At 41.5% G+C, this 27850-nt stretch overlaps 2 protein-coding genes across 2 annotated transcripts in view; both read left to right on the plus strand.

The window, feature by feature from the left end:
* The window catches only part of dnah2 (dynein, axonemal, heavy chain 2), a 66200-nt gene extending 61828 nt beyond the window's left edge, over window positions 1-4372 (plus strand). The window contains 4 exon segments of the mRNA XM_038730481.1: window positions 1470-1646; window positions 2724-2798; window positions 3619-3769; window positions 3965-4372. Coding sequence (XP_038586409.1) covers window positions 1470-1646; window positions 2724-2798; window positions 3619-3769; window positions 3965-4119 — 558 coding nt within the window. The 3' untranslated portion in view covers window positions 4120-4372.
* A 2160-nt stretch (window positions 4373-6532) lies between these two features.
* The window catches only part of kdm6ba (lysine (K)-specific demethylase 6B, a), a 100095-nt gene continuing 78777 nt past the window's right edge, over window positions 6533-27850 (plus strand). The window contains 3 exon segments of the mRNA XM_038730483.1: window positions 6533-7138; window positions 10192-10354; window positions 10893-10934. The gene's annotated coding sequence lies outside the window, so the exon portion shown is untranslated.

Genomic DNA, 27850 nt, shown 5'->3' on the forward strand with positions numbered 1-27850 from the left:
CACAAATCAGAATATGAAAAAGAACAGTTAAATGATATAAAAAATTATAAAAATACTTACTCAAGGATTAATTTACTTTGGTAGAGAAATTTTGAATTAAATAACATTTTATCGCAATGAAAGTAAATATAAAAACGTTGAGCCCATTGAGCTACCAGTAAATATTAATATATCTGAATGAAACTTCTCACAGTTACTATGCATCATAAAAGGAACAGAATGAGGGTGTGGGACCTGGAAAATATTGAAAAAAAAATTGGCCATTACATTGAGTGGCACCCTAATGTTGATGGCTCTCCAAGCCCTCAGCCCGCGCTGTGCACACACTGTATCTGCGTACTGAATGAGGGTCAGCAAGTGAGCAGCAGCAAGTATAACATATATGTACAGATAAAACAGATATGCATGAAGGAAAGAAGTTATGACAACTTTCCAGCAAAAGTAAGACCTGAGGTACCTTACTTTAGCCTTCAGCCTAGGAGACTCATGACCTGCTGTGGAGCAACTCACAGAGACTCAAACGTTCAGACTAAAAGCCGGATACCAGGCCATAAAGGACAGAAGAACATGGAACTTAAAGTGATGTGACTTTTAATTAATGTGTAGCAGCATCATTTTGCATTTTGAAAGTCTGGTTTCATTTTTTAAAGGGCAGGAGAGTACTGTTATAAGACAATTAAGATGTGATAAAGCAAGTGACAAATTATCAAATAATAACAATAAACTCAGTATTTATCCAATTTATTTTTAAATATTTCTAAATGGGTAATCAGTTTCTGGAAAATGTAATGAGTGGATTAACTTAGTGGTTGTCAAAGTTGGGTCCTGGGAACCCACAGGGGTCCTTAAGGGGGTCCAGGGGCTCCTTGGCAAAAAGTGGAATAATTTGCTTTCATGATAATTCCATCCATAAGTAACACACTGACAAAATGTATGACTACTTGCGTCATTGGTTTTATACACTTTCTGTAATAAAACATCTAATCGCAAAAATACGATCCGAACCCTGGGACAAAATCTTATCATCGTCCATGGTGTAATTTGTGTCAGTTTAGGGGTCCTTGATGTGAAAATTTGAAACTACTGGAATAACTGATAAAAAAGTACTTTTATGTACTACATAATACATATATATCATTGGTACCACTAATTGTTACATATCATTTCACCAGGATTCTGTTGTTGTCTATTATTTGTGGATTCTTGTTAATTTTTAATTCTGTGGTTCTCTACAAATCAAATCAACCAGAAGAAGTAAAAGTCATCATATAAAAATGAAAACATAACAGTGTTCACACCTCACTTGTAAATTTTCACACATCAACCCTGCTTCCCTCTGTGTGAGACCTCAGTGCTGTACTGAACCTGTTCCTATTATGAATAGCTGCCAACAGCTGGAAGCATGAAATGACTGCAGATTTGATGTCTCTCGCTTACTCTCATTCTGCGTCACTCTCTCTGTCCGTTAGGCATACCCCTCACTAAAGCCCCTGGCAGCGTGGACCAGGGATCTTTGCCAGCGAGTAAATCACTTTGCAAGCTGGGCAGAGACAGGCCAGCCCCCCAACTTGTTCTGGCTCTCCAGCTTCACCTTTCCCAACGGCTTCCTCACCGCTGTACTGCAGTCCTCTGCTCGACAGCACAACGTGAGAGTCCACACATCCACATGCACACAGGCACAAAGACAGTTACAGTATGTAGTGAAGCTATAGGTGTCATTTACACTGGGGACGCTGGGGATATGTCCCCACCACTTTTTGAAATGGTTGATTTTGTTCCCATCATTTTTTGAAAATATTTGTTAAAATGGTTCTGATAAACTGCTTGCAACAAGAAATGTTAAATAACAAAGGAGAATGTTTTGAGAAAGGTTTATTTGCACAGTAAGAAAACATGCAATGCCATGTAAATATCTAAGAAACAAATGTGCATTGTCTAAGAAAGTAACTTAAGCTAAAAACAACAAGTAGCTGATTACTAAATTAAATTTTATTTTTATATTTTGTATTGTCACCTTACACCTGAATTTTGTGTTTCCCTTTATAAAAGACATTTCAACCATAAATTGGTCTGGAAAATGTTTCCAGAATACAGGCAATTAAGTGTTTAATGCTCAAAATCTTCTGGGGGAGGACCCCCAGACCCCCCAGATCATATATCACAGTAGTGAATATTTATTCTAATACCTTCTTGTTTTGTTAACATTTCGGGAGCAAGGGTGTCACTGCACCCCTAATCTTGAGCCCTTAAATGTCCCCACCACTTCCAGCACAAAGTCACGCCCTTGAGTGAAGCACTAAATTAGGAGGCACCGCTTGTTGTGTCATGTTTGTGATTGATGGCCATGTAGTTTTGAGTTTCTCCAGTAGATGTCTGAAAGGGTTTCATGAGCCAAACCCAGTTAACTATATGATTGTACAACTGAAGAGTCAATTTGTATGACAACAGCTGTTCTGTTCTGTTGAATTTTCACAACACACATAAAACACATAAACAATCTCTGGGAAACACAACTGGTTTTCAGATATACACCACAACTGCTGCACTTAATGTTGTACAGTAAGAAACTTGAGCAATTTATCTAACCGATATGCATTCATAGCTGTCAGTTATACTGGTTATTTGACTAACTACTCTAATATGGTTCTACTGCGATGAATGGAAATGTCCTATTTTGACTTTTGGGCCTGTGTATAATAACAGTTAACATTGTGTTCTTGCAGATATCAGTGGACACGTTGTCTTGGGATTTTATAGTGTCCACCGTAGATGACAGCAACCTCCTTTACCCACCCAAGGTGACTCCCTATGCACACATTGCTATTTCCATAAAGATTTCCATAAACTTGCCATCAGACCACTTTTTTTGAGCCATTAGCTGTCATTGCCACTTTCCATCACATTTTTCATTTCTACTCAAACACTGACTCTGTGTGGGTTTACATGAAGAACGTATTTTCATTCAAAGCAGCACGCAGCTTTGTGCCTCTCTCTTCCCATTCCTAAAATCTGCACTTAAAAATATTTTAAGAAGCAGCTCTACAATTCAAATTTTTGACATTGGTGGAAAATGTTTTAATTTTTCAGAGTGCTGCCACATCCAGATTTCTGTCTTTTGTACTGCTTCTCTCTTGCTTCAGTTGAGCTCTCTGGCTCTATTTCCTTCCTTCTAAACTGACTACCTCTCTTCCTTCTCCTCTGACAATCTCCTCCTTCCAATGCCCTGTCTCTCCTCCCCCCTCTAACCCCTCTCCTCCCCATGATCTTTCCCCTTAGCAGTTTTTGCCTATTCTCTCCCTCATGATCCACTCTTTCCCATTCTCCTCTCCTTTCTGTACCGCTCTTTTTCCTCTCCCCTTTCCTTCCTTCTACCCTCTCTCCTCTAAGTGTCTTTGCCTCTTCCCTCTCCCTCCCTCGTCCCCTGCAGACCTCCCCCTTCCCTTGTTTTCACCCCTCCGTCTTCTTTCTTTTCTCAGTTTCAGGACCTAATTGGCATGGCTGTTTGTCATAAACATTTGTTTCTATCTAAATGCAAAATATCACCTCCAAACAAGTGTAGTATCTCTCACCGTACCTTCCCTGAATACCCCTCTCCCTTTTCTGTCAAACCCCCTTCAGGATGGAGTATTTGTCCGAGGTTTGTATCTGGAAGGGGCTGGTTGGGACAAGAAGAACTCCTGTCTGGTGGAAGCTGAACCCATGCAGATGGTCTGTCCCATCCCCACCATCCACTTCAAACCTGTGGAAAACCGTAAAAAGATGGCTAAGAGTGAGTTGTTTGGAACTTACTCCGTCCCACTGACTGTCTTTCTGTCTTCTGTCTTCTGTTTGCTTTTTTGTTTTATTTAATTCTGAATGATTCATCATCTCTGGTTTCGTGTTTTCTCCATCTGGTTGTGTGTAATTTGTGATGACGTGCTCTGTGGTTTCACCGTGTGTCTCATTTGTGTGTGTGTGTGTCTAGGTATGTACCTATGTCCGTGTTACTACTTCCCGGTGCGTTCGGGTGGGGCAGGCCGAGCATCTTTTGTGGTTGCTGTAGAACTCAAGTCTGGACCTGTGACCCCAGACCACTGGATCAAGAGAGGGACTGCTCTTCTTATGAGCCTGGACAACTAAAGGCCTTAACACACACACACTCACTGTGACACTTTGTTTCTGCTGATGTTTACTATTTATTGTTTTAGCCCGTTTATTACTGTGAGTAATGCCTATGAATAATGTCATAAGAGACAGCAAATGACATTTTAAATTTAAACACAGTGTTAACTTCTCAAATGTATTGCATTCTATAAATCCGGTTTTCACACCTGGGGCTTAACAATAAATGGACGAGTCGTTCTTTGACAGTTGTTCTGTCACATTCTGGTAAGCTTTCCGTCTCTTTTGTCTCCTTTCTTCGCTGTCAGCTGACCGATTATTCACTCCTCTTCACAGACCTGCATCAGTCTGTCCATGCTGACCCCCTTTCACCCTGCTCGAACATAGACACTTAACCCACACACATACACATACACAGGAAACAGTCTCCTACTGAGAACTGCCGTGTTTTACTGGAAACGTGCTCTTTGCAACATCTGGATCAAGTGACTGTCTGGTTCATGTAGGCGTCTGTTGTGCTCATTGAATTCCTTGATAAGCTAACAAATCACTTGCATGAAGACAGTCGTGGGCTATAAATATAAGTAAACTGAATGTCCAGTACTTTATTGAAGCTCTTAATACATCACTTCCTGGCTTTGTGCACTTACTGAGTCCTGGAAATACAAATCAATTAAAATATTTATAAAGTAGTAGAAAGAGTCTGTTACTGGTTGTTTTACAGCTTTAAACCAAATAATTACGTTTTATATTATATTAGATTAATCTTTGCTTTGGCACACTCAGATACACAGACGCGTTGACATAGTAACAACACACACACACATGCAGGCACACAAGCAAACAATGCAGTTAATCAAGGTGAGGTAAAGGATATTTCTATGCTAATACACATTTCCCCCAAGCTGAAAAAGAGGACAGAGGGAGGGAGCGACTGAAGGAAGAAATGAACCTATTCAAACAAATGAATTCTAATGAAGCTTCGCAGACGAGGCGTTTGGAGTCGGGCAGCGTTGTGAGGGAGAAGGCCCCGGACTTCCCCGCTGGAAAGGACTCAGCCCAAACTCCTGAAAGGGAGGGAGTGAAAAAACAAGAGAAGGACCCTGGAGAAAGTGAGCCGGGAGGAAGAATGGTCCAGTAATGAGAGAGGGGAACCAGAGGGGGGGGGGCTGAGTTCAAGGTTGTATTCAGACGTAAGGATTGTCCCCCTGAAAGACCGAACACAGACTTCCTCAGGGTTTAAGAGCCTCTTTATCGGACTCAGGTCTGTGTGTGTGTGTGTGTGTGTGTGTGTGTGTGTGTGTGTGTGTTCTCTGGTGGTCTCTCTGGCTGGGTGGGAGATGGAGGGGGGCAGTCATAGCAACATGCTGAATTCATATTCAAATTGCCTTATTCTGGTTGTAACAAAAATATCAGACTTGGGAGGTGTTTTTATGGATAAAAGCTTCAGCTGAAGTGAAGGAGCATGTAAATGTGGTGTGGAAACATTTTAGATATATATTTTTTGCAGCAGTAATTAACCTTCCTGTCTAATAAGTGAATTACATTTGTCTATTCCAGGACAGAAATACAGTTTCTAAAGTGCCGTGTGTTAAAAAAGTGCACATTTGTTGTATCTCTGTGTTCAAACAGTGGATGTCTCATTTTAGGGCCACAGTTTTCATATGCTCCCCGTCTGCAGAAATATACATTTTTTGAGGGCACTGGAAGCCGATTTCTTCCATCTGCTTATCCACTTAGAAATTGTAAACAGTTGCTGCTAAAATTCCTGCGTTTTGAAGACATTTTTTGAATAACTAGGATGGAGGGAATCCAAACCTTTTCTTATAAAAAGGCCCTGTGAAAACTACTCCCTGCAGCCATGTAGACCCCAGTTTGAAAATTTTGTCTATCACATCAGAGGATAAGCACTGGGAAAAGACTAATCAGATCTCCTATCGAATGTATTACCAGTGAAATTAAATCAATCAGCAATTTACTGGAGACCCCCAGACAACACCTCAAGCACCCTGGTGAGCCAACTGAACCTCTGTGTGGGAGATTCTGGGTTTGCCTTAGTGCTTTAATTCGATTTCCCAACATGCTCATGAACTAGTTTTCAGTTTCTTGGAAAATGAAGGGGACCTCACAAGATTGCCAAACATCTATCTCTGAAGCACAACTTTTGATTCCTCAAGTGGCTTCTTCAAAAGAAGCCAACCAAGAGCATGACTCCCGAACCAAATTACTACTGGGGGGAACCTGGGGTCCAGTTGTTTCTACTGAACAATACTTAATAATGGAATTTGGGCAAGTTGTACAGTGCGTTTGCCAGTGACTATGGAGGCGGGGCAGTTAATGTCCAAGACTCTTCAACCGAAAATAAACCTGCATGAGGGAAGAGAGAGAAGGAGAGAGAAGGAGAGAGAGGGAGGGAGGAGGAGGAGGAGGAAGGGAAAGAGGCTTTCAACGGGGACAGAAGGGAAAGAGTCTCCGTTTCAATGGAATATAAACTGCGCAATTTCTTTTAAGGACTGCCTGCTCTGATCGCGGTGGATCGTTACTCTCTAGGAAATGGATATCAGTTGTGTTTTTGAATGGTTGGGGAATCCATGCCCATTGCAACCCCCGCTGCTTTGGCGGCTACAGGAGCTGGCGATTTTAATTTTTTTATTTTTATACCAGATCGGTCTTCAGAGGAGTAAAGGAGATGTGCAATCATTCAAAAAGGCGATATGACTGTGCAAAGATGCAAGATCAGAGATGAGTCTATCCGTCATGCCATGCACATGGGCGAACACATGCACATTTCCTCAGCCTGGGTTGTGATCTATCTGCGTGTACAGTGCTCCCCCGTGTCGACGTTCGCACCTAAACGCGTTATGGATGTTGAATGGGGCTTCATGATGATTTTTGGGCAGAGGGCTTTTAGGGGGCTGCGTCATCCGTGGCTGGGAAAGAAGATGGACAGCTTTGCAGATTCCCCACTATTACACTGTTTTAACAGCGAGAGTCAGCGCGGCACCTCCCCAGCAGATTTTGGATTGCACATTAAACGGTGAGCAGAACCAGAGACATTTTAGACAGTATGAACATCAGGCGTTCATGCTGACATGTGAGGCTGTACTGCCTGTTACCTAATTGTAACAGGGGGGGCAATGAGAATCCATTGAAAACAATCTGAACTACAGTATCACCATCCTGTAATAAATCTTAAAGGACACGATCAAAAATACAAGCAACTACATGGAAATATGTTTCACTGCAGGAGATAATGGCAAATCTAGTAAACTCAAGATTTAGCGGAGCAGAAACTGAGTCTTAAAATGGAAGGCTGTAATAATGTGATTTTTAAGGGGGTGATTTGATCGTATTATATAATTGTGTATGGGATACACAACTCTTAACTTTACATGAATATGGCCGATAAGTTTCGATACTGCAGCAGTTTGTTATGTCTGCGTTGTTGGCGGCTGTTTTGCCTGTTTTCCCCAAATTCGTATTGAAACTGATGTTGGTGATGTCATGTTTTTACGGTAAGGACGGAATAGTTTACGGGAAGGTAGGTCTGGAGTTGATGTCGCAATCGCATTGTGTTGATCTCGGTTATTCGTGTATTAATGCACGAAAAGGGATGTATCGTGTCCGTGGGTGCGATAAACGACGTGTGGCAGCTATATGTTGCTGATTAGAGGTTAAACCGCGGCATATTGAATGAAATGCAGGTTCGCTTGGTGTTGGAGGAAGGAGTGTCGCATTTTCTTTCTGGATTGTCATGTGGTGAAGTTGTGGCGGGTTCTCTACTATTTCCAGGAAGAGCGTTTGAATGTTCTTCCCTTCGAGTTTTTTCTGTCTCCACCCCTCTCCTCCCTTTCCATGTTGCACTTCAGGCTAGTTGCCACTGGATGGCGATACAGGACAGGAATAGACTAGCCCCACATATACTTCTGGACTTGGATAGGATCAATGTGGCTCTAAAGCAGTGGTTCTAGGGGGTCCTAGGGGGTCCCCAGCAAAAAGAGAAATCGTTCATTTTCAGGTAATTCCATCCACACAGTAACACTATGCCAGAATGTATGGCTATTTTGTGATTTTGGAATAATAAATCCTGTAATTTCTGACTGTGATTGATTATGTCCCACAATGCAGTGTAAGTTCAACTTGAGGAGCTACCATGGGAACCTACACAGCTGCAACACATTTAACTAATTGTGGGCAGTGAGGGGGAGACAAAACAAAAACAAAACAATTGAATTATTGGATAAATACTTTATCACATTTCCAAAGTTTACAGAATATTTCCAAAGCTGCAGATGAAGTGTTTCTGATAGGAACAAAATGGTACAGTGGCTGTATTTATTTCATGCACTAGGCTAGTTGCAATCTGTGAAGACAGTGGGACAGCAAACCTTTTATTCTGTAAACAGATATGCCTCTTCCCGGGTACATATGTAATACTAGAATATACAGCAGCTGTCGGTTGAAAAATTGTTTGGACACATTTGAGTATGTTTAAGTTTGGTGACCCATAAATTAATTAAGAATTTTCCACAAAGCTGGATTAACGGTAAATCTAATTAATAAGAACGTGGCCTGCGTTGCAGGTTAACGTAAATATTGTTGTAGGCCTACTTGGGTAGGCTAAGTGACATTTAAGTAAGCTGGCTGTATTTAAATTAACAATATTGCGGCCAAACTGGTACTGAAACAATATTAGGCTGTATAACTACTTGCAAAACTGACAGTTCAACATAATTTAATAACTACAGTAATTGTGACTTTTCCTATACACAAGTGTTGCACCACTGTGGAATGTAGCCAACTCAGTTTCAGTATGAATATGGGACACTTCCTTACAGTGTTTCTTCTCCCACTGTGAGATCAGGAAAATGCCACTTCACTGTTTGTTCACATGGAAGTAGAGACAGCTGCTTAAGGACACCTAAGCTTGATGTTACATACACACATGGATCACTTGACTTGTATTGTTTGCTGGCATTCTGTGAGCCATTTTCCTGTGTATCTTCATAAAGAGTCATAGAAAGATACACACACCCTTTCCTCAGTCTTTTAATGGCTTCACATACCATCTATTACTTGCCCTCCCCTCCTTTATCATAGTCATTTGTTGGAGGAGTGGAATCAATAAGGCTCTTTAACCTAGATTAACATAATCTATGTACTTCATGAAAGGAGTAATTATGTGCCAATACTGAAACAGTGTATGAGTGATTTTCTATCACCACATGTATGCAGTAGTGTACAAGGCTGTATTAAGTGTACAAATAGCTGAGGTCCAGGAGTGCGTATTCTCCCCTAGATGGCGACACTTTCACAGTCCAACCCTGGTTTGTGTGTATCCTTTGTGAACAGCTGCTAAGTTCTCACAGTACAGTAGTGAATATACACTCCCTGGTGTGACTTTATTAGGTTATTCAATTGCTTGTTATCACAAGTAGCTAATTAGCCAATCACACGGTAGCAATTCAATGCATTTAAGCATGTACAGTGGTCAAGACAACTTGCTGAAGTTCAAAGCGAGCATCAGAGTGGGGAAGAAAGGGGATTTAAGTGACTTTGAACGTGGCGTGGTCGTTGGTGCCAGACGGGCTGGTCTGAGTATTTCAGAAACTGGGTTTTTACGCACAACCATCTCAAGGGTTTACAGAGAATGGTCCGAAAAAGAGAAAATATCCAGTGAGCGGTGTTATGGCAGAAAATTGAGTCCTCTTACATTTAATCTTTTATTCATGTTCTTTTACTATTATTATTACTATTATTATTATGTCTTACATTGTATTGTGTTTTTTATCCTTAAACTTTCTAGGAGACAGAACATCTGGCCCAGCTGATTAACATTGTAGTACTCCTCTGTCATTCTCTTTTTATTAATAAATTCTTCAGACACAACTGTTGGTTATTTCTCAATTGTTTATCAATTGCTTAATCCCTCACCAGCAATATACAATTTCCATGACAAGCGGCAGTTGTGTGGACGAAAATGCTGAAACTTGATTTATCCTTCATTGGGTGTGAATGCTGCACCTTTATTATTATTATTATTTTTTGTTCCTGATCAAAAAGCTTAATATGCATCTTTCCCATTCACAGAAAAACAGTGAGGAACATGGCCAAGCATTGCTGTGCTATGTTTGCAGAACCGCCAGCGCCTCACTGAAGCCACAAGTGAAACATCTTTCTGGGTGTCTGACCTTCTGTAGGCCTGTCAAGATGGACTGGAAATGGAAAATGCTGATGCCATTCCTTAGTGATGGTAAGATGGCCAACTATCTAACAAACTATATTAATGCATCATTGTTTTATTTAGGAGCTGGGCTCATACACATCTTTCAAAGTCATTCCCTGACGTCAAAGTCATTTTATTTGTCATATGCACTGAATAACATTGCATCATTCAGAACAGAGAAAATCTTATGGCATGTCATGTGACAACTACGAAATATATATTGCGAAAAAAAACAAGTCCTTAACTATCTTTTTTTATGTTAAACATTTGTAGGTTTTTTATTAAGGTGGAACTAGTATGGGTCACCTTACTACTAACATTTCACCACGCTGTTGCCTTTACTGAATTTTAAACCCCTCTAGACATTAAATTAGTTACTGTTTAGTGCTACACAGCATGGCACTCTTTCTATTCTAACCCAAACCCGATGTTTCGAATAAAATTGCAATATATGCTATCACAGTCAACATCACAATTTACTTACATTTAAAGGTATTTTCCTACAACTGACTCGCAGCCTGGAAACAGATCCATATTGTTTACATTACTGTTTTGTTTTCTGCAGGAGAGCCATCTGCATTTTGCAGCAAGCACCCACATGAGCCAGGTAATACATTTGACCTTTTACCCAGACTTTGACCTGTGTGCATGACTTCACTGTTTAGTCATGTAAGGATGTTTGTCATCCCTGTTGTGTCTGACCAGTAGATATGTTTGTCTGAGCTTCTTTCAGAACAATGAAACGTGTGACTAGCTCAAAAGGATTGAAATATCCAGCAGATGGGAACAATATGTTCAATCTCTGTTACTGTGTAGTTCATCCTACAGTTTAGAAGCTTATACACTGAGAGACATCAACAATAGTAGCAACTGAAGTGGAAAACCCAGTGTTTTTACCCTTTCTATTTGTAGAAGTAGATAGTTTTGTGTATAAGTTAGGTGCATAAGGGCTGTGTTTGGGCAAATAGGCTACCTCAGTGACACAGTATGTACCTTGCATGGATTGAACCAAAGTCATTGTGACTGATTTGTTGAGGACTGAAAGACACAACGGACATTGAAAGTTTTCTTCTCTTTTCTGTTTGTACATTTGACGATTGTAGTCTTTTTTCGGTAGCCATTTTCACCACAGCTACTAAATTGATTAGGACTGGGGCCAGGGACAAGCATATACACACACACACACACACACACACACACACTTCAGTTAAGCTGTACACATTTAACACCTTTACTTAATAATACACATCTAACCTGCTGTGTTTCATTTTCAAACGCAGGGTCCCCAAACACGCTCTGACACACATCTCAAACACCCCCACACCTTTCTCACTCACAGTTTTGATCTCCCTCTTAGGGACAAAGACACACACACACACACACACACACACACACACACACACACACACACACACACACACACACACACACACACTGTCTCTCTCTCTAATACCAATGTCTCTCAGGATCCTGCCAAGTCTCACACACCTGGAGTTTTCCATCACTTAGCTTTATTACATACATTTACAGCAGGCCATGAATCACATCCATTATACATATAAATGCACATATAAGCACAATTCCGCTTAAGACCAAGTAGACACCCTCCATTATGCTTGTAGACAGGTACACTCACATGCACACACACACACACACACATATACAATTAAAGCAGTCTGGCTGCAACATAAAAAGTGAGAGTGATTTGCGAATGAAAGTGTAGTGTCTTACTCACCATTGGTGCCCGTCTCTAACACAGCTTGTGGTCATTTGTTTAGTGGAGGTCATGTCTTATCTGTCATGTTGAATGTGTTCATGTTTGAGAGAGAGAGAGAGAGAGTAACTCTACATTATACGGTAAAACTGTAACTGAGCGCTGGCATCAATCAGCATGACAGCCCCAGCAATCAGCTTGCATCTGTCACTGAGACACACACGTGTGCACACCTTCGGACATGGTGCCATGTGTCACCTTCCCTTTGGGTTTGAGTGTCATAGTGTATCTCATCTACTATCATTACAGCTTGTAGCTTTTTTTATTCACTACAGAGATAAGTGCTAGCTTTGTTCCATAAGGCTAGTATACTGTATTCTGGTGACCAAATAAGATAGGTTGCTTATTATGTACCTTCATATGTTGTACGTTTGAGCTCGATTCACAGGCTGTTTGTATGGCATTCCCTCTAGCGATGTTACGATTCCAGAAAGTTGACTTTAATATTAATTATAAATCTAAAACTATGATGATGTCACCATACTCACTAGACTTGCAGAGCTTGGCCTTTTACACCAGGGTTTTTTGATGTTGGCTAGTTGTAAGTGAAATAACTCCATATGCTGCACCTGGGACCAGTTCTGTCAGGGAATTTATTTGGACAGGGATCTAGTTTAACACATGGTAGATGAGTGGCATATGTTCAGCTGCACAATTATACTTAGCAGAGCAGTAGGAGTCCATAGACTACAGTAAGTATACTGTCATGCAGATGTTTATAGAGGGAGTTACCCACACATTTAATTTTAAAACCGAGGAGGCCTTGATATGAGAAACATGAGTTTCTGTTCAAAAAATGTTCATCTAACTTTATATTTTCTGTGAAATTGAAGTTTATAGTGAACATTCCAGTTAGTTAAGCTTTAAAATAGAACTCACACTTAACTAGCCCCAAAGACGTCAACACCATAAGTAACATTTGATGTTACACACTGTCCAGTTTGCATTTCATACGAGCAGGTGACAGTTTGTGAGTGTTCAGTGCACGGCGTCAGACGGGACATTAGGATTTGGCATCTGTTTTTCCCATCTGTTTTGTCTACATCTTCCTCCTCCTCCTCCTTTCTTCTGAATGCACCAATCCATGTGCCATCCACATGTGCCACACACCCTGTGGAGGCAGCACAGAAAAGGATTTATGCTTTCAGAACATTCAGAGGTGTTTTAACAAGTTACAAGAAAAATCTTATTCATTTCATTCTAATTTTAATCAGTCCCAGCGGTATTAAAGAGTGTGTGGTTAATTTATTAGTTATCATTACAATAATGCCCTTCTTGTCTTCGTTTTTTCGGCCTTCCTCTATCTGGTGCCTGTTATCTGATGTTGAATAAAACCATATTTCTACAGGAAAGAAAAATGCTTTTGGTTCAAATGAGAACAGATTTGAGCAGGATGTAGAGAGAGATTCAGGAAGAGAGGTGGTGAGAGCTGACTCAGGATGCCCAGGGGGAGGATGGCAGGAAGCAGTGGGTGAGGTGGAGGACAGGAAAGAGAGGGAGGGGGAGTGACTCCTCTTCATCGTCCTCCTCCCCTTCTGTCATCATCTGCGATGTCATCGAAGGAGGAGTGGAGTAGGGAGGGGAAAAAAGGAGAGGTGGAGCTGACATCATCCACCTCCTGGAGGTCCGTGAGGACGCATTACCACATTCACCCGATTAAAGCTTTGAACATTTTTATGCTATCAAAGGGATTGAGAGCGTTTAAACAACAGCTGGAAAACAATCTCTTTCAAGATGTACTGAGTCCATGTATGGAAAGATGTAATGAAAGAAAGAGATAGAGCCCCTCTGCCTATAACTTTCCTGAGAAAGGAGGGCATTGGGTTTGTTTGTGTGCATGTGAGCTCTCTTGGTAGGATGTGTTTGTGTGTAGGGGTGACAGAGTTTGCAGAGAGGAAGATGTCCAACATGTCTCCTGTCCTCTGCTGTGCTTGTTGTTTGGCCTGCATTACCCAGCTGCCACAGGCCTCTCTTGGTATGCTGTGTGTATGTGTTTGGAAGGTGTCCGTGTTGGCACATCCCCCAGTGTGCAGCTATGTATGTACTTGTCGTGTATTACTACAAAGTGTGTACAATGTGTGCACCTGTGTCTTAAGGCCCCGCCGTGGTTTCGGAGGCAGTTAGTGGAGGTTAGATGGTGCAAGATTAGTGCAAAGTTGTGGTAAGCAAGTGGAGGGTATGAGGTGTATGGGAATGTGGAAGGGGTGCATTGGTATAAAAAACTGTAGAGGGTAGGCAGTTGCGTGGTCATACAACAACTGTGACCTCCATACACCGCTTCAACAAATCTATTCATAGTTTTCGCTCATGTGACTTGCGCGGTGACCTGGAGGGCAAAACAACAGACCAAGATAGCGGCTAACACCGGACTCCCTCATAGAGACGGCGCACAAGATGTTAAATTTTATTTTGATCACCTCTCAACTCAAGAAAAAGATAGATATGGACACAAACTGCAAGTGTTGGGCACTTGCGATCCATGTGCGCCACCCACTGCTGTATTTCCGCCATTAAAAACCGCTAGGTCCTGCCAGCGCTCGACTGCAGTAATGTTTACGTTCACCTTGTAGGGAATCCCTCACCTAACACAACTCAGGCTTGTGTCCTCGGTGATTAGTGCATCCGAAAGCACAACAACCATCCAGCATTTTGGCAACGCAAAAGTAACAAACTGAAAGTAGTTTACTGGTTGGCGGGCAGCGGAAAATAACGTCTCCTCGCCCTCCAAGGGAGCGTTTTCCTTGTAATGTGATGTCGTGTTAAAACTATGAATAAATGGAGAGCTGCAATATTAGAAGGAAAACAAGTTAATACAGTAGGTAATACTGTTGCAAACATAAGCCACATCATGTGGCAGGCAGTGTTCTGTTGTTGTAGGAATACACACAAAACATGTTGGGTTTTTTTCATTTTCCTGACACATACATTGATTGTACTTTGTCTCTACACCGGGGAAGTAGCATGAAGCCTGAAGTCATATACATAAGGGCCCTGATGTACAAAAACAGTCCTTTTGTGGCTTAATGTCACCTTATGGTGGCTGGTTGGCTCTGGCAGGCCTTCAATCGTATTTTCTTCTCCCACAAGTGAAAGACCAAGTCACTATACTTTATAGTGCTAGCTCCCTTGTAAAGTTTTTCAGACATATTCTCAGCAAGCGAGAAAGCTGTTTAAGCAGATTCATTGGTGGCGCAGAAATGGTTGGCTTTGTATTCCAAAGAACAGTGCAGAGAGGAAAAACAAGACAAATACAAACCACTGGCTCATTATTTCTTCTCAGGCATGCGCAGAGAGGGCACATGCATGTCAGTGGCCAGATGGAAGCTGGTGTAGTTGTTGCAGTGTGCGTTCAAATGAGGTGAGGTGACTTGAGGCAACGCAGCCGTCTGTCCAGTTGGCTCTAGTTCTTTGAAGTTGGCTTGGTGTGTGAGAGACCTAAAACCCTAAATGCCTGATCCCCTTTTAAAGCATGATTTGTTATTAACACCAACTTCATGAGAACTTTAGTCATGCAGAGTACACATTAATCGGAAATCAAGCTGGGGTCATTGGGCGGTCCACAAACAAATTACCATAGGATATATACCTAAAAATTTGGGGAGCTGTATTCCACTGAATTCCATTGGACTGGCGTTTTTGCCGTAGTGCCTGATTTGGTGTGACTACAGCCTAAGAAATTGAGCTGTGGCAAAGAGGGCACAAGGCGTAAACACTATCTGCCTAAAAAAAAAGACAGAGATGTGGCTAAAACGCTTACACAGGATTTAGTAAATAGTGTGATGTGCATTTCTCAAACTAAATCCCTTTCTTGAACAAATCCACTGGCAACCCCCATTTAAAGGGGAAACAAAAAAAATCACTGCTGCCAAAAGCTGTTTTGTGTTGTGCTCTCTCACCCTCAGACCCCCCCCTTCCCACCGTTACACCCCGTCTTTCTACCCCAGCTCCTGTTCTGGCTTTCTGACTCTCAGGTTTCTCCCCACCCCCCAGCCCTCTACACCCTTGTGGCCCCCCTTTGACCCCCTGTTACCCACCCATCCACTCCCTCCACCTTCCCTCTCCTCAGGGCAAGCCCACAGCTCCCAGCCCTTTGTGCCTTCACACCCCCGCCCCCCCCACCCCCCCCCACCTCTGCCTCCCCTGCCTTTGTGTGTGAGAGGCCAGCAAAGGGAGAGAGGAGAGGGAGACTGCAGAGGAGGAGAGAGTGAGAGACAACAGCTAGAAGAGACAGATCCTATGAATCAGATGTGAAACTAGAGCCTTTTTTTATATTTACATGTGCTTGCTGGACTTGCACATCGAGTGAAGGCTGTGCATTCACCTTGTTGAAGTGGTGTCAGTGTCCTTTTGTCCCTGTTTCATATACATCTGAACAGAAATATACTGACAAAATGTCCTTTAGAAAGCAAACAGCAATTGCAGGAAATAAATTGGTGTGTAATCTTTAGTTTGACATATAATTTTCATCTGTTTTTAAATCAGAGGTATTTGTTTTGTCTGGTCGAGGCAGATGATGCACAAAAAACAACACAGAAGTGCAAATGCCAAAGTCAATGTTGGGGTGATTGTAGGATTTAAATTTTTAGACAGCATAGTCCATGTTTAAGCCTTTGGAGCCCATGATTTATACTATGCTACAGACATGTTACAAAACAACACAAAGAAAAACAAAAGTTTTTATTGTGTGTCCATTTTTGGATCAGCATGGTTGAGCACTTATCCAACCTGACAATCTTACCTATAAATCCCATTTATCCAAATTTATTTGAATGAACAGACAGTTACAATGTGAGGAACACACAGGGATGTACACAGGCTAACATTGTACGTGATTTTTAGTTTGATCAAAATATATTTCACTGTCCCTATGATTTTAAATTCAAAGTAACAGCATTGAATATTTCACACCACAGGAAAGAATATTGTATATTTTAATGAGGTATCTGGTCAGAAAGTTCTACTTTAGCTACAGAATAGTTTTTCATAGTTAACTTGACTTGTTTTGACTTGCATGTGGAGCTTCTGTGTGGACTGTATAGTACTCTCTAGTAGTAATATTAGTACTACACACTTTAGGTGGGATGATTTTAGAACAGACGCAGACAAGAATGTACGATACACACACAATTTCCACATTTACAGATGGTGTGTACATAGCACTGACATGTCATGTTTAACTTTAAACTAGTTCTGGGCAAGGTAACATGTTGTTATCATGTTAACGCATTCATTAATAACGCAGTTTTTATTATTATTATTATTATTATTATTATTTTGAAAGTCCATTGCTCACTGGCTCTGAATCCACATGCAGTCAAACCATGTGCACAGGAGGGGTGGGATGTTGATCAACCTGCAAATCACCCACCCAAATAAGCAGCGGAGGGAGGCTTCGGCAGACTACGCTGGATGCAGCGTGTTGGACAAGTAGATAAACAAAAGCAAGCAATCAAATGCCATAGCAAAGTGGATAGCTACACACTCTATGCTGGTTACTATTGGGGAAGATGTCTGTCTTAAAATCGCAACGTAGTCGCTTGGCCCTGCGGGGTTGCTCTTTGCTCTGGTGATCAGACAGAGACAAACGCTCGCGTAAACGGCAGGTGCTCTGTGGTCAGTAACCATGGCAATGGATTTTGTGCATTACACAGCTGTACATAGCCTATTTAATTTAAGTTAAAATTATAGGCTACATATCTTTACCTGATAGGCCTTCATGTAGTTTTGCGGGGATGCTCTGCCATGCGAATTCCCTCCTGCTGATGTCCTATTTAGTAAACAGTAATAGATTCTGGAAACTCACAAACAGCCAGGATCAGTCTATGCGTTGCGTACATAAAGTTCAAGACGATTCAACGTGACCACTGTATTAATCTCGATTAATCACAGAAAATCATGCGATTATTCGCGATTAAATTTTTTAATCGTTGCCCAGCAGTACTTCAAACGCACGCATTCACGTGCATAGACACGCACAAAATGGTCTTACTGTGCCCTGTGTAAAGCAATGACACTGTACACACACACAGCTTACTGGCTTTAATGAACCTATGGACAAGCTGTAGTTAAAGTGGCGTAATATCAGCTTGAGGTTGAACTAATCCATGCTCTTTACATGATAACCTTACATTTACTGCATTCAGCTGAAGTGATACATTGGTGTTAGCTCACCTGCTCCTTTTCAGTACAAGTATTTGCGTATTTTATTTTGGATGGTAACGAAACGGTTAGTGAGCTGGACTGAATATCATAGTTAGATTGTGGCCATACTTTATAACAGTTTGACCACAGTAAGTAACATTACTATAGTGAATTGTTCTTCCTCTGTGTTGTTGTCCTGCGCCGTTAAGTTGCAGTAGCCTAAGTTCACGTAAGTTCCAGTGACTGACACGGTGGAGAAGCTGTGTACCTGAGTATAGGTAAAACGCCAATAAATCTAAATTCAACGTTACGAGGCAAACAGTGGTAGATCCGTGCTAAAGTACGTTAGCTGGCTGCCACTGCCTTGTATCACTACAGGCTAGTAAACAAATTGTTATACAATTACTTAGTACCATTGCATCATTTCTTGCAGGCCAAAATCAACACTTTGACATAATACCGGTGGTACACAGGATAGTAATTAGCTGGTGAAGTCATGTAGAAAGCCATAAAATTACAACTATAGAGTTACAACTAGTATTTTGCACTGGCTAACATTAGCAACCGGTCAACGTTAGCCGGCGAGCTAACAACCTGCCTTTCTGATGTTTACTGTGTTTTCACCTGAAATCGATTGACATTTGGCCTGATGGGCTTCAGTACATAAAACTTTATTGTTGGTTTTTAAGCTTACTTGGAGTTTATGTTGCAGTCTGTGTTGTGCTGGGAGCCGGTCGTTTTGTGGTGTTAGTGGACTACAGTGTTGTCACTGTGGTCAGCAAGAGGCTCAGTAGCCCGCACAGGGCTACATTCTGATCCGATTCCTTCACATAACAAGCAGAATAGTGGCTGTTCCAAGCAACATAGAAAACAGGCATGGGACGTGTGTGAGATTTACAACCCATTAACAAAAACAAAGTAATTATTATTATTATTAAGTGATTTCATTGAAAAACTACATTTATTCCCTTTAAAGGAATATATATGCAGTATTTATGTATGTATAGGAGGCGGTATAGAGCAGTACAGGATACAGAAATACAGTGTGACAATATACTGGTACATTTTACTGTCGACCTGTACTGTCTGTGTCCTTAGAAAAACATATGCTGAATTTTAGGACATAGTCGGTAGGGTTCAAACCCCATCTCGTCAGTCTGATTGGCTTAACATTTCTAGCTCAGTGTGCTCTCCACAAAATCCTCTTGGACAAGAAACATGATGGGATTTTTGCTAATTTAAACCAAATATAAGGTAGAGCACTGCAGGACTGAGAAACACATTTCTATTAGAAATTAACAAGATCGGTAGAAAAGCATGGCTGCCATCATCTAAAATAGCTTCCCAAAACTTTGCACAATAGCCCAAAATCAACAAGAACATAAAGTTACATTAAGATATGCAAAAAAGATGCACAGCATAACACATATCAGACTATACACAAGAAATGATTTGTCCAATCATTACAAAACTTGCAGTATGTTTCATAACAACATTGAACCCCATATGTAAAACTATTTTGAAGCCGCTAGTGCAGAAGGGTTTGAATGCCGGAATTGCCACTATATATATTTATTCTTGAGGATGTTAATGACATTATTGGAAATTTGACAGCAGTGTAGTCAGTTGATCGCATGCTTGCCATGTTATGGGAAGAGCTTGTGTATGTGTGTTCATATTTAGTTCTAACTAGAACCTTACATACCTGAAACCTGTGGAAGTTCTGTTATCAGTTTTTGCTTTGTGTTTTCACTGTATATTAAAAACAGTTAGTTTAGGGAATGTGTCATAACATGTATGAGCAATTCTCAAATGCCTTTATTTTGGGAAATTAGGATGACATAAAAAATAGCCAAATTTAAGTCTTTGTATTGTCTTCATTTATAGACAACACCTTTTGTTAACATTACCTTAAAAAGGAGTGTGGGAAAAGGAGTAGGTTATTTCTGCTCATGTGAAATCATGTGTCAACCATACAAACATATTGACGACGAACACAATGTCACACTTTGGCACCGGTCATTAAGTTCAGACAGCGGAAGTAGGCCATTATGTGGCTGAGAGGGTTTTAAGGTTAGTGTATTCACAGTTAACCAAACGAAGTGGCTAGACACTGAAAGCGTCATTCACCTACTGACCTACCTAAATGTCTCACAGAACTGCCAGCAGATACACACACACACACACACACACACACACACACACACACACACACACAATTGTGTGTGTGTGTGTGTAGGTCTGTAGGTGTAAAAGAGCAAGAGAGAAATAGAAGCTGATGTGTGAATGTATAGATGAATGTGTTGATTAGCTTTGTGTCAGTATGTGTACATGCATTTTGCATTTACTGTCTAAAGAACCACAGTACCACAAATAAATTTGTAAAGGTAGGCTAGGTCACACTGGGTGCATTTGAATGTGTATGCACATGTTTGTCTGTGAGTGTGTGTGTGTGTGTATGTGTAAAATCCACTTGCAGGGAGAGCATGCTCAGTAGAAGAGTATATTCCTGGAAAGCCAGCTGCTACTCCTGTTATCACAGCTAACTCGATTAGAGGAGCTTCTGCCGCCGAGCTCTTTGCTCTGAGAGCTGCAACATGTGCGCACACACATTGGAAGACCCCTACTCTGGATTTAATTGAACCAAAATAAAGCACATTGAATTTCCAGCTAATGCTACGTCGTAACCATTGCACTGAAAGCTTATGCCAGTAAAGCGCCATGTCCCATGTATTGTATTAAACTAGAAAAGCTCAACACAGCAATATTCAAATGTATGAAGTAAAAAAAAAACTTAGCTTGGCCAGTCAATCTAGTCATAAATATATCTAGATTCATCAAGTCATGAAAAATATCACTTCAGTCTTTAGGAATGTCTGGTGTGTTGGCCTTTCTACTGTTGTACCAGTTAACTACAGCAATGAAGAAATGTCAGTTAGGGAGCCAGCCTTTCATGTGAGGTGCTGACCTTTCCCAGTGATCATGCTAATCATTGATCTCTTAGATAAACACACGCTACCATAAGAACCCATTATTGTCCCTCCCAATCCTTCCTATGGATGGCTATAATAATTAGGCCCCGGGGTAACTGGCTGACTAATTGCTGTTGGTGGGATACATACATCGCCTATCGCCAAACCCAAGGGACGTTCCCTTATTACTTTTAATTACCTGCTGTTAAGTTTGACAACTGACCCCGAGTGCTGTTTATGGAGCTGACTGTTGTGTTTCGTCTTGTGGGAGGGAAAGGGGATACTGGATATCACTCTCCACTGTGGTCACTGCCACAATGGCCCAGATGGATCGTCTTTGTAGTTACACACACATACTCCCAAACACACACATGCACACTGTGGGGTGAACAGACACACGCTGGCTTTTTAGGCAGCGGACCCATTCATCATGTGTCTGTCTGTAGAGGAGCTGCTATTCATTGTCTCTCCTCCTTCTTATTCTCCAGGAGCTGGCCTGTGTCATACATCTCTCCACCTCGCTCACTACTTTCTCTCTTTGTCTTGCTGGCCCCCTCCATCTCTCTTCTCTTGTCTTTATATCTTTGATAGTCTCCCTCTCTCTCTCAGACCCTTTTATATATCTCGCCTCAATGAGAGAACAAAGAGCACATAGCTAGTTACCTTGTCTGTGTCTGTCTGCCTGCTTGTCTGTTTGAAATGTATGAAGTGCGATGTTAAGGACTCATCCAAGGGAACTAGTTTCTGCAGTGACACAGAAATCACTTAGTTAGTAGTGCTTTATGGATTTTAGAGGGCTGAGAAGCCAGAACAGACACCTGGTATGTAGCCTGCTGTAACCCTTCAGTTAATATCAGCTGCTATAATGGCGTTTCATTAGATCAGGAACATGCAGAGGCACGTGGAAGATTACAGATACTTATACACAAAAATACACCAAGACAAGGAGAATGTGTTTTTAGCATTCAGCCAATGATCACTTGACCTACAGTTGAAGCTGTTGAAAACATGTTAATTTCCTCTGATCATCTCTCTTATATTGTTACTTATTCCTTTTAAGTGATTTATTAAATATAAATATATTTATAATAATATACATATGTGTATTTATAATTTTACTTGCACTGATCAAAGACACCGGTCGCACCAGTACTTACTGTATGTGTATCTTTGTAGCTGTACTGTTTAGAAATTGTTAAAGAAAAAAAATCCTGTGCAAAGTAAAAAAAAAAAGTAAAGGGAAGAGAAACTGTCAGAAAAACTACTCAATGCTCTTTTCAAACATGACGCCAACATATAAAATTGCCAGAGAATTTACATGAGTAAATTAAAAGGAACTTCACATTGACGCTTCCCCCTTTCAACCTGGAGAGTGAATGTGAGGGAGCACTGTGAGAATGGTTTATTTTTTATTTTGAGGATGCAGGCTGACAGATGGAGAAACACATAGTCTGACTGTGTGTTTCTTCTCTTCATTAAACAGTGGGTACTTTTCCAAGCATTTCCTGGGTTGTGTGGATTGAATCCAGCTATCCAATGTTCTTCACTGTGTGTGCAATTGCACATTCACAGGTGTAGAGACACAGCAGAGTTAGCTGCTCGAGTTAGCTCCTCTGCTATGTGAGTTTTGTTTATGTCTCTGGTGCTTTCAGACTAATTGCTTTGGCCTGAGCTCATGGGGGGTTAGTCAACTTTCTACTGTATATGTACAGTGTTGTGTGTTTGTGTGTGTACGTGCATGCCTGCATGTGTACACGCTACACAGGCCACATCCAGGGCCAAGAGCAGGGTTGTGTTGCCATGGTGAAAATGAAATCCAAAATGCAGAGTTGCAAGGAAACCCCTGATTGGCTGAGGAGCCATGCATGGGATTGTGATGCATGCTGTCAGCTGGCCAATGGGACGCAGGCTGAGCTAGGGCTGTTGCTAAGGGGAGTAGCTTGGAACAGAGTCAGCTGGGTTTTCTCTCCCTCTCTTCTCTCTCTCTGCATCTCCTAGTCAGTCTCTGGCTCGCTCGTCCGTTCTCTCCCGCTGGTCGCTCTGCCTTTGCCCTCATTGACTCCTGCTCCCCCTCCTTCCTGCCTCCCCATTGCTCTCTCCCCCTACATTTTTTTTTTTTTGCACTACACGTGCAAAAGGGGAAAGAGCACATGTTGAAAATTCACTGAATATTTCATGCCGCTTGTTGTGTGGGGCTGGGGCCTTTATCCAAAGAAGCCCTGCGCACTAAGTTGTGTGTTTGCCTGCATGCATGGAAGTTTGCATGTTTGTGACTGTTTGTTTATTTTATTGTGTGTGTTTTCTGAGTATGCGCATCAGCCTGGGCGGTGTGTGGTGTGTCTTTGTGTGAGTTTTAATGTCTGTGTGTTTATGTCCGCTCTCTATGGGAGCTCTCCAGGGACTTTGGGCTCTCCAGCTGAAGTGGGTGTGTTTGAACACGAGCCAGGTAGCGTTGGTTACGCGCCTGGCGTCACGTATGGCCGAACCCCCTTCCAGCAACACCACCTTCCTTCTACCCACTCAGTACCACATACCCAACTGATGGGCCATTACCTCTATTTACTTCACACCCTGTACCAAACACAAACGCTGACGCCTCTTCTACAAGTTGATGTGGAAAACAAATAAACACAATGGGAGAAATTCAAAACAATAAATCATATTAATTGTAAATCCTTCTGTTACATATGAAAGTGTGGCTACCTGGATGAGTGTCTTCGATATATACACAGCACAGGATGGCTACTCTCAAGCAACCTGATAACATGTCAATGACATGTTTCAACTCGTTTCTGATGATTCCCATAATGCATGGCTCTGTGTGCTTTAGTGGTTGCCATGCCAACTGTTGTACAACCAAGGAGTAAGTTAATGGTCTTTGTTGAGTTCTCAGGTTTTTATTGTAGCTTATCATGCAACCCAGACAACAGCTTCACAGATATACATACACAGTACATGAGCATGAGTAAGTGGTGTATTAAAGTCATACCTTTAATGGGGTTTTGTAGTTTTTGTTATTACTAATGGTGGATACATGAATCCGTGAGTTAATAATAAGAGTGTTGTTGTATTGTCCAGATGGTAAAAGCCTGAAACAATTTTGCAATATTTGGCTTTATAAATGGAAATGTCTTGCTGTGACGCCACTGTTACAAGTCTCTTGATGTTTCATTTCCCACCTGCTGAACATAAACATTACATTTAGCTGACGCTTTTATCCAAAGCGACTTACAATGCTATTATGTCAGAGGTCGCACGCCTCTGGAGCAACTAGGGGTTAAGTGTCTTGCTCAGGGACACATTGTTAAATGTGTCACAGTCGGGGACTGAACCCTGGTCGCTCACAACCAAAGGCATGTGTCTAATCCTCTGCGCCATCGCCACCACATAAAATCAAATTACAGTAGCCTGGATTGCATCTGACTGCTTTATTAACATCACTTTGCCCTCAGTGCCATTATGTGTGGTAATGACACACACTGTGTACAGGAGTAGGCTGAGGTATTACGTGTGCATCTGCTCATGAGAATGTGGGTTAGCATCAGTCACACAGAGTCATCATCAATTATTTATGTACGACACAGTTGATGGACTGTCTGACTTTATTTTCACAGCATTTGGTTAGCGCGTGTTGGTCACCAGTTAGAGCAAGTGGGGGTTAAAAACTTTATCAGGCAGGATGAATAAGGAGATCTGAGGTGTGTGTGTGTGTGTGTGTGTGTGTGTGTGTGTACATGAGTCATGTTATACTGAGTGGTAGTCAATGATCAAACTTTGCCAAGAGGCAGCAGCAACACAAAGAATGACCTTTTTGTTCGTTTTTGGACAGACAGGATTATTGTACGTCACCCCGCAAGTGGGCTGAAGCAGAAACAAAGAATCCGCTCTCGCGACACATTTTTCTGTCTCTGCCCCTCCTGCTTCCTTCCTCCTCTCATTTCCTCATTCCACACTTCCTGTTTCCTGGCGCTCATCCTCTCTTTGTTCAACTTTCCCTCTCACGGGTACATTTTTCTCTTTTGGCTGTAATTTCTTTTTTTTCTACTTTGTGTGTGTGTGTGTGTGTGTGTGTGTGTGTGTGTAATGGATCTATTGTGCCGACGGCAGCCAGGGGAATCACTGAAGTGAGGCGTCCTACTTATGAATCAAACTCCGCTAATAGAGCATGGCTGGCTTTGGGATGACATAATGCACAGACACACCGTCCCATAGCCCCCAATCATTCATTCATGATAATCCCCACAGTCAGTTATTCAGAACGAGAGATGGAGGTAGAAGTGAAACACTGGGAGGGAAAGGGTGGTTCTCACTCACTTCATGTGAAAACAACTCAATTACAGGCATTATTAGTCAGGTTAGCTGTGTGTGTGTGTGTGTGTGTGTGTGTGTGTGTGTGTGTGTTTGTGTGGAGCCCCAGCTGGCACTCACTGGTTTCATTTGGGTTATCACCATGGTCCTCTCATTGATACTGTGTTAGTGCGTGTGTGTGTGTGTGTGTACGTTTGTTTTCTCTATCCAAAAGGTATTCACATGGCATTGACATAGCAAGTTCAACTTGAAATGGAAACACAAATATCAAAATTACTCATTACAGCATTTAGGCTTGGTTTAGTTAAACACACACACTCGCACACGTGCGCATGTTTTCCACCTCTCTAACAATGGAAACATAATACACATGTGCATGGGCACACGCGCTTAGAAAGTTTCCTAGTGTGCACTTTGCAGTCAGTGGGACTTATTGGAAGAGAATCAAGCAGTCAGACTCTGTGCAGTGGTTTAAAAATAGAAATAACACAAAAACGCTCACACACATGCACACACACACACACACAGACACACACATACACACACACTCAGCTTGCAACTCAGAAGTAGAAGAAACATCTGAGTAGCCAAGCCCAGTTTCTTTCCCCCTTTTTTCTGTTTTTTTCCTTTTTCCTTCTCCGCCTCATCTGTCCCTTTTCCTTCTCTCCCCCCTGCTTGCTGTACACTCTGTCTCTGACAGAAAACAAAGAGAGAGACAGCAGGGAAGAAAGAGCAAAGAAGAGGTAAGAAAGCAAGAGAGAAGTGGTAAAATTAAAATGTCTGTGGGAACCAGACATGCCAAGTTAGCATCACCGCAGCGCCATGTGCATGTGTTTGGGTCATAGGCACATGCGAATGTGTGTGTGTGTGTGTGTGTGTGTGTGTGTGTGAGAGAGATGTTCTGCAATGCGTTGCTGTGTGCGTTCAAGCAGCAATGTCTGCATATATTGAAACGTCTGCAGTAGACAGCGACAGTGAGATTTTGGATGATGGAATTTCAGTAATCTCTCCCTCGGCTTCACAGAGCTAAGATTCAGATGGAGGCAGAAAAAAACGAAAGGTTCAATAGGAAGGAAAAATTGAAAGTAAAATATTGAGTGAGGGTAGAGCAGGTGTCATGGTGAATAACAGAACACACTGTTAATGCCAATCTTTATGTGTTTACACAGAAAGTTTGCTTCATCTCTCCGCACGTCTTTCCATCTCCCGTGTGTGTGTGTTTGTGCTTTCCATGCAGCACAGTGACAGTTTATTATCCCTCTGATCACTGCTGACTGCCCCTCCACAGAGAGAGAGAGAGTGGAAGGTGGAGGAGTGATATAGAAGTAGAAATATGATGTCAGAGACGATGAGAGAAAGACAAAGGGAGGAGAAAGATGACAGCGAAGGAGAGAGAGAAGATTATGCAGTTTAAGAATGCAGGTGTTGAAGAGAGAAGAGAGAGATCTAGATGGTGATAAAGAAAGGGGAAAGGCAACAAAGATGAATCTTCTTTCTATATTCCTTCACCAGCACTCTTTAGCTGTCTTCTTTCATTTTGCCCTTTCCTGTACTCCCTTTCTCTGTGTCTCTGTTATGGAGTTATTTTTATCTCTCACTTTCTGCCTGTGAAAATCTCGAGCTACATTTTAAAATAAAGGTGTAGATGGCAATTCTCCCAAATGAGTCTCAATCAAAAGAAAAAACTCTAAATTTAAGTGCAGGATAAAACAGGATAAAATACTCCGACTGTGGCTCGCCGCTTTGTATGTGCTGCTGAAAGTATTATCATTACAAAATGAACTGCACATGAAAGAGACAAAAGAAGTAAATATGACTGTGGAAGTGTTTCTATGACATCTGAGTTATTGAGACGTGATGTTTAGGGGGCACATGATATCAAAGGCAACAATTCACCTTTTTCACACAGCCGCCCACTTTCGAATAAACGCTGTACTCATGTAAACGGAAGTCATCTATTCCATTGCACCTGGGCAAACTCCAACTGCTGGTGTATGGAGGACCGATCCTGACACAGTCAGAAATAAATACAGAAATAAATAAATGCTCAATAAATAAACACCACACATCCAATTAAATACACACAAAATAAAGTAAAAAATAAATGTAGGTAGTAATTAAATTATACAAGGAGACATAAATGTATATATTTTAAATATATATATATTTATATATATTTTAGAAACAACAGCTCACTTTCCTGCTGTTCTGTGTACGTATAAGTCGCTAATTGAAAACTCTGTAGGTCAGAGTGTCCACATGAAAAGAGAAGGAAGACGTGGTTGGTAGTGTCTTCAGAGTTGCTAAACACCTCAGCACACTGAAGGA

The sequence above is a fragment of the Micropterus salmoides genome, unplaced genomic scaffold, assembly GCF_014851395.1.
Source record: "Micropterus salmoides isolate LMB-PRFRI ecotype aquatic unplaced genomic scaffold, ASM1485139v1 Ms_hic_scaffold_2, whole genome shotgun sequence".
NCBI lineage: Eukaryota > Metazoa > Chordata > Actinopteri > Centrarchiformes > Centrarchidae > Micropterus > Micropterus salmoides.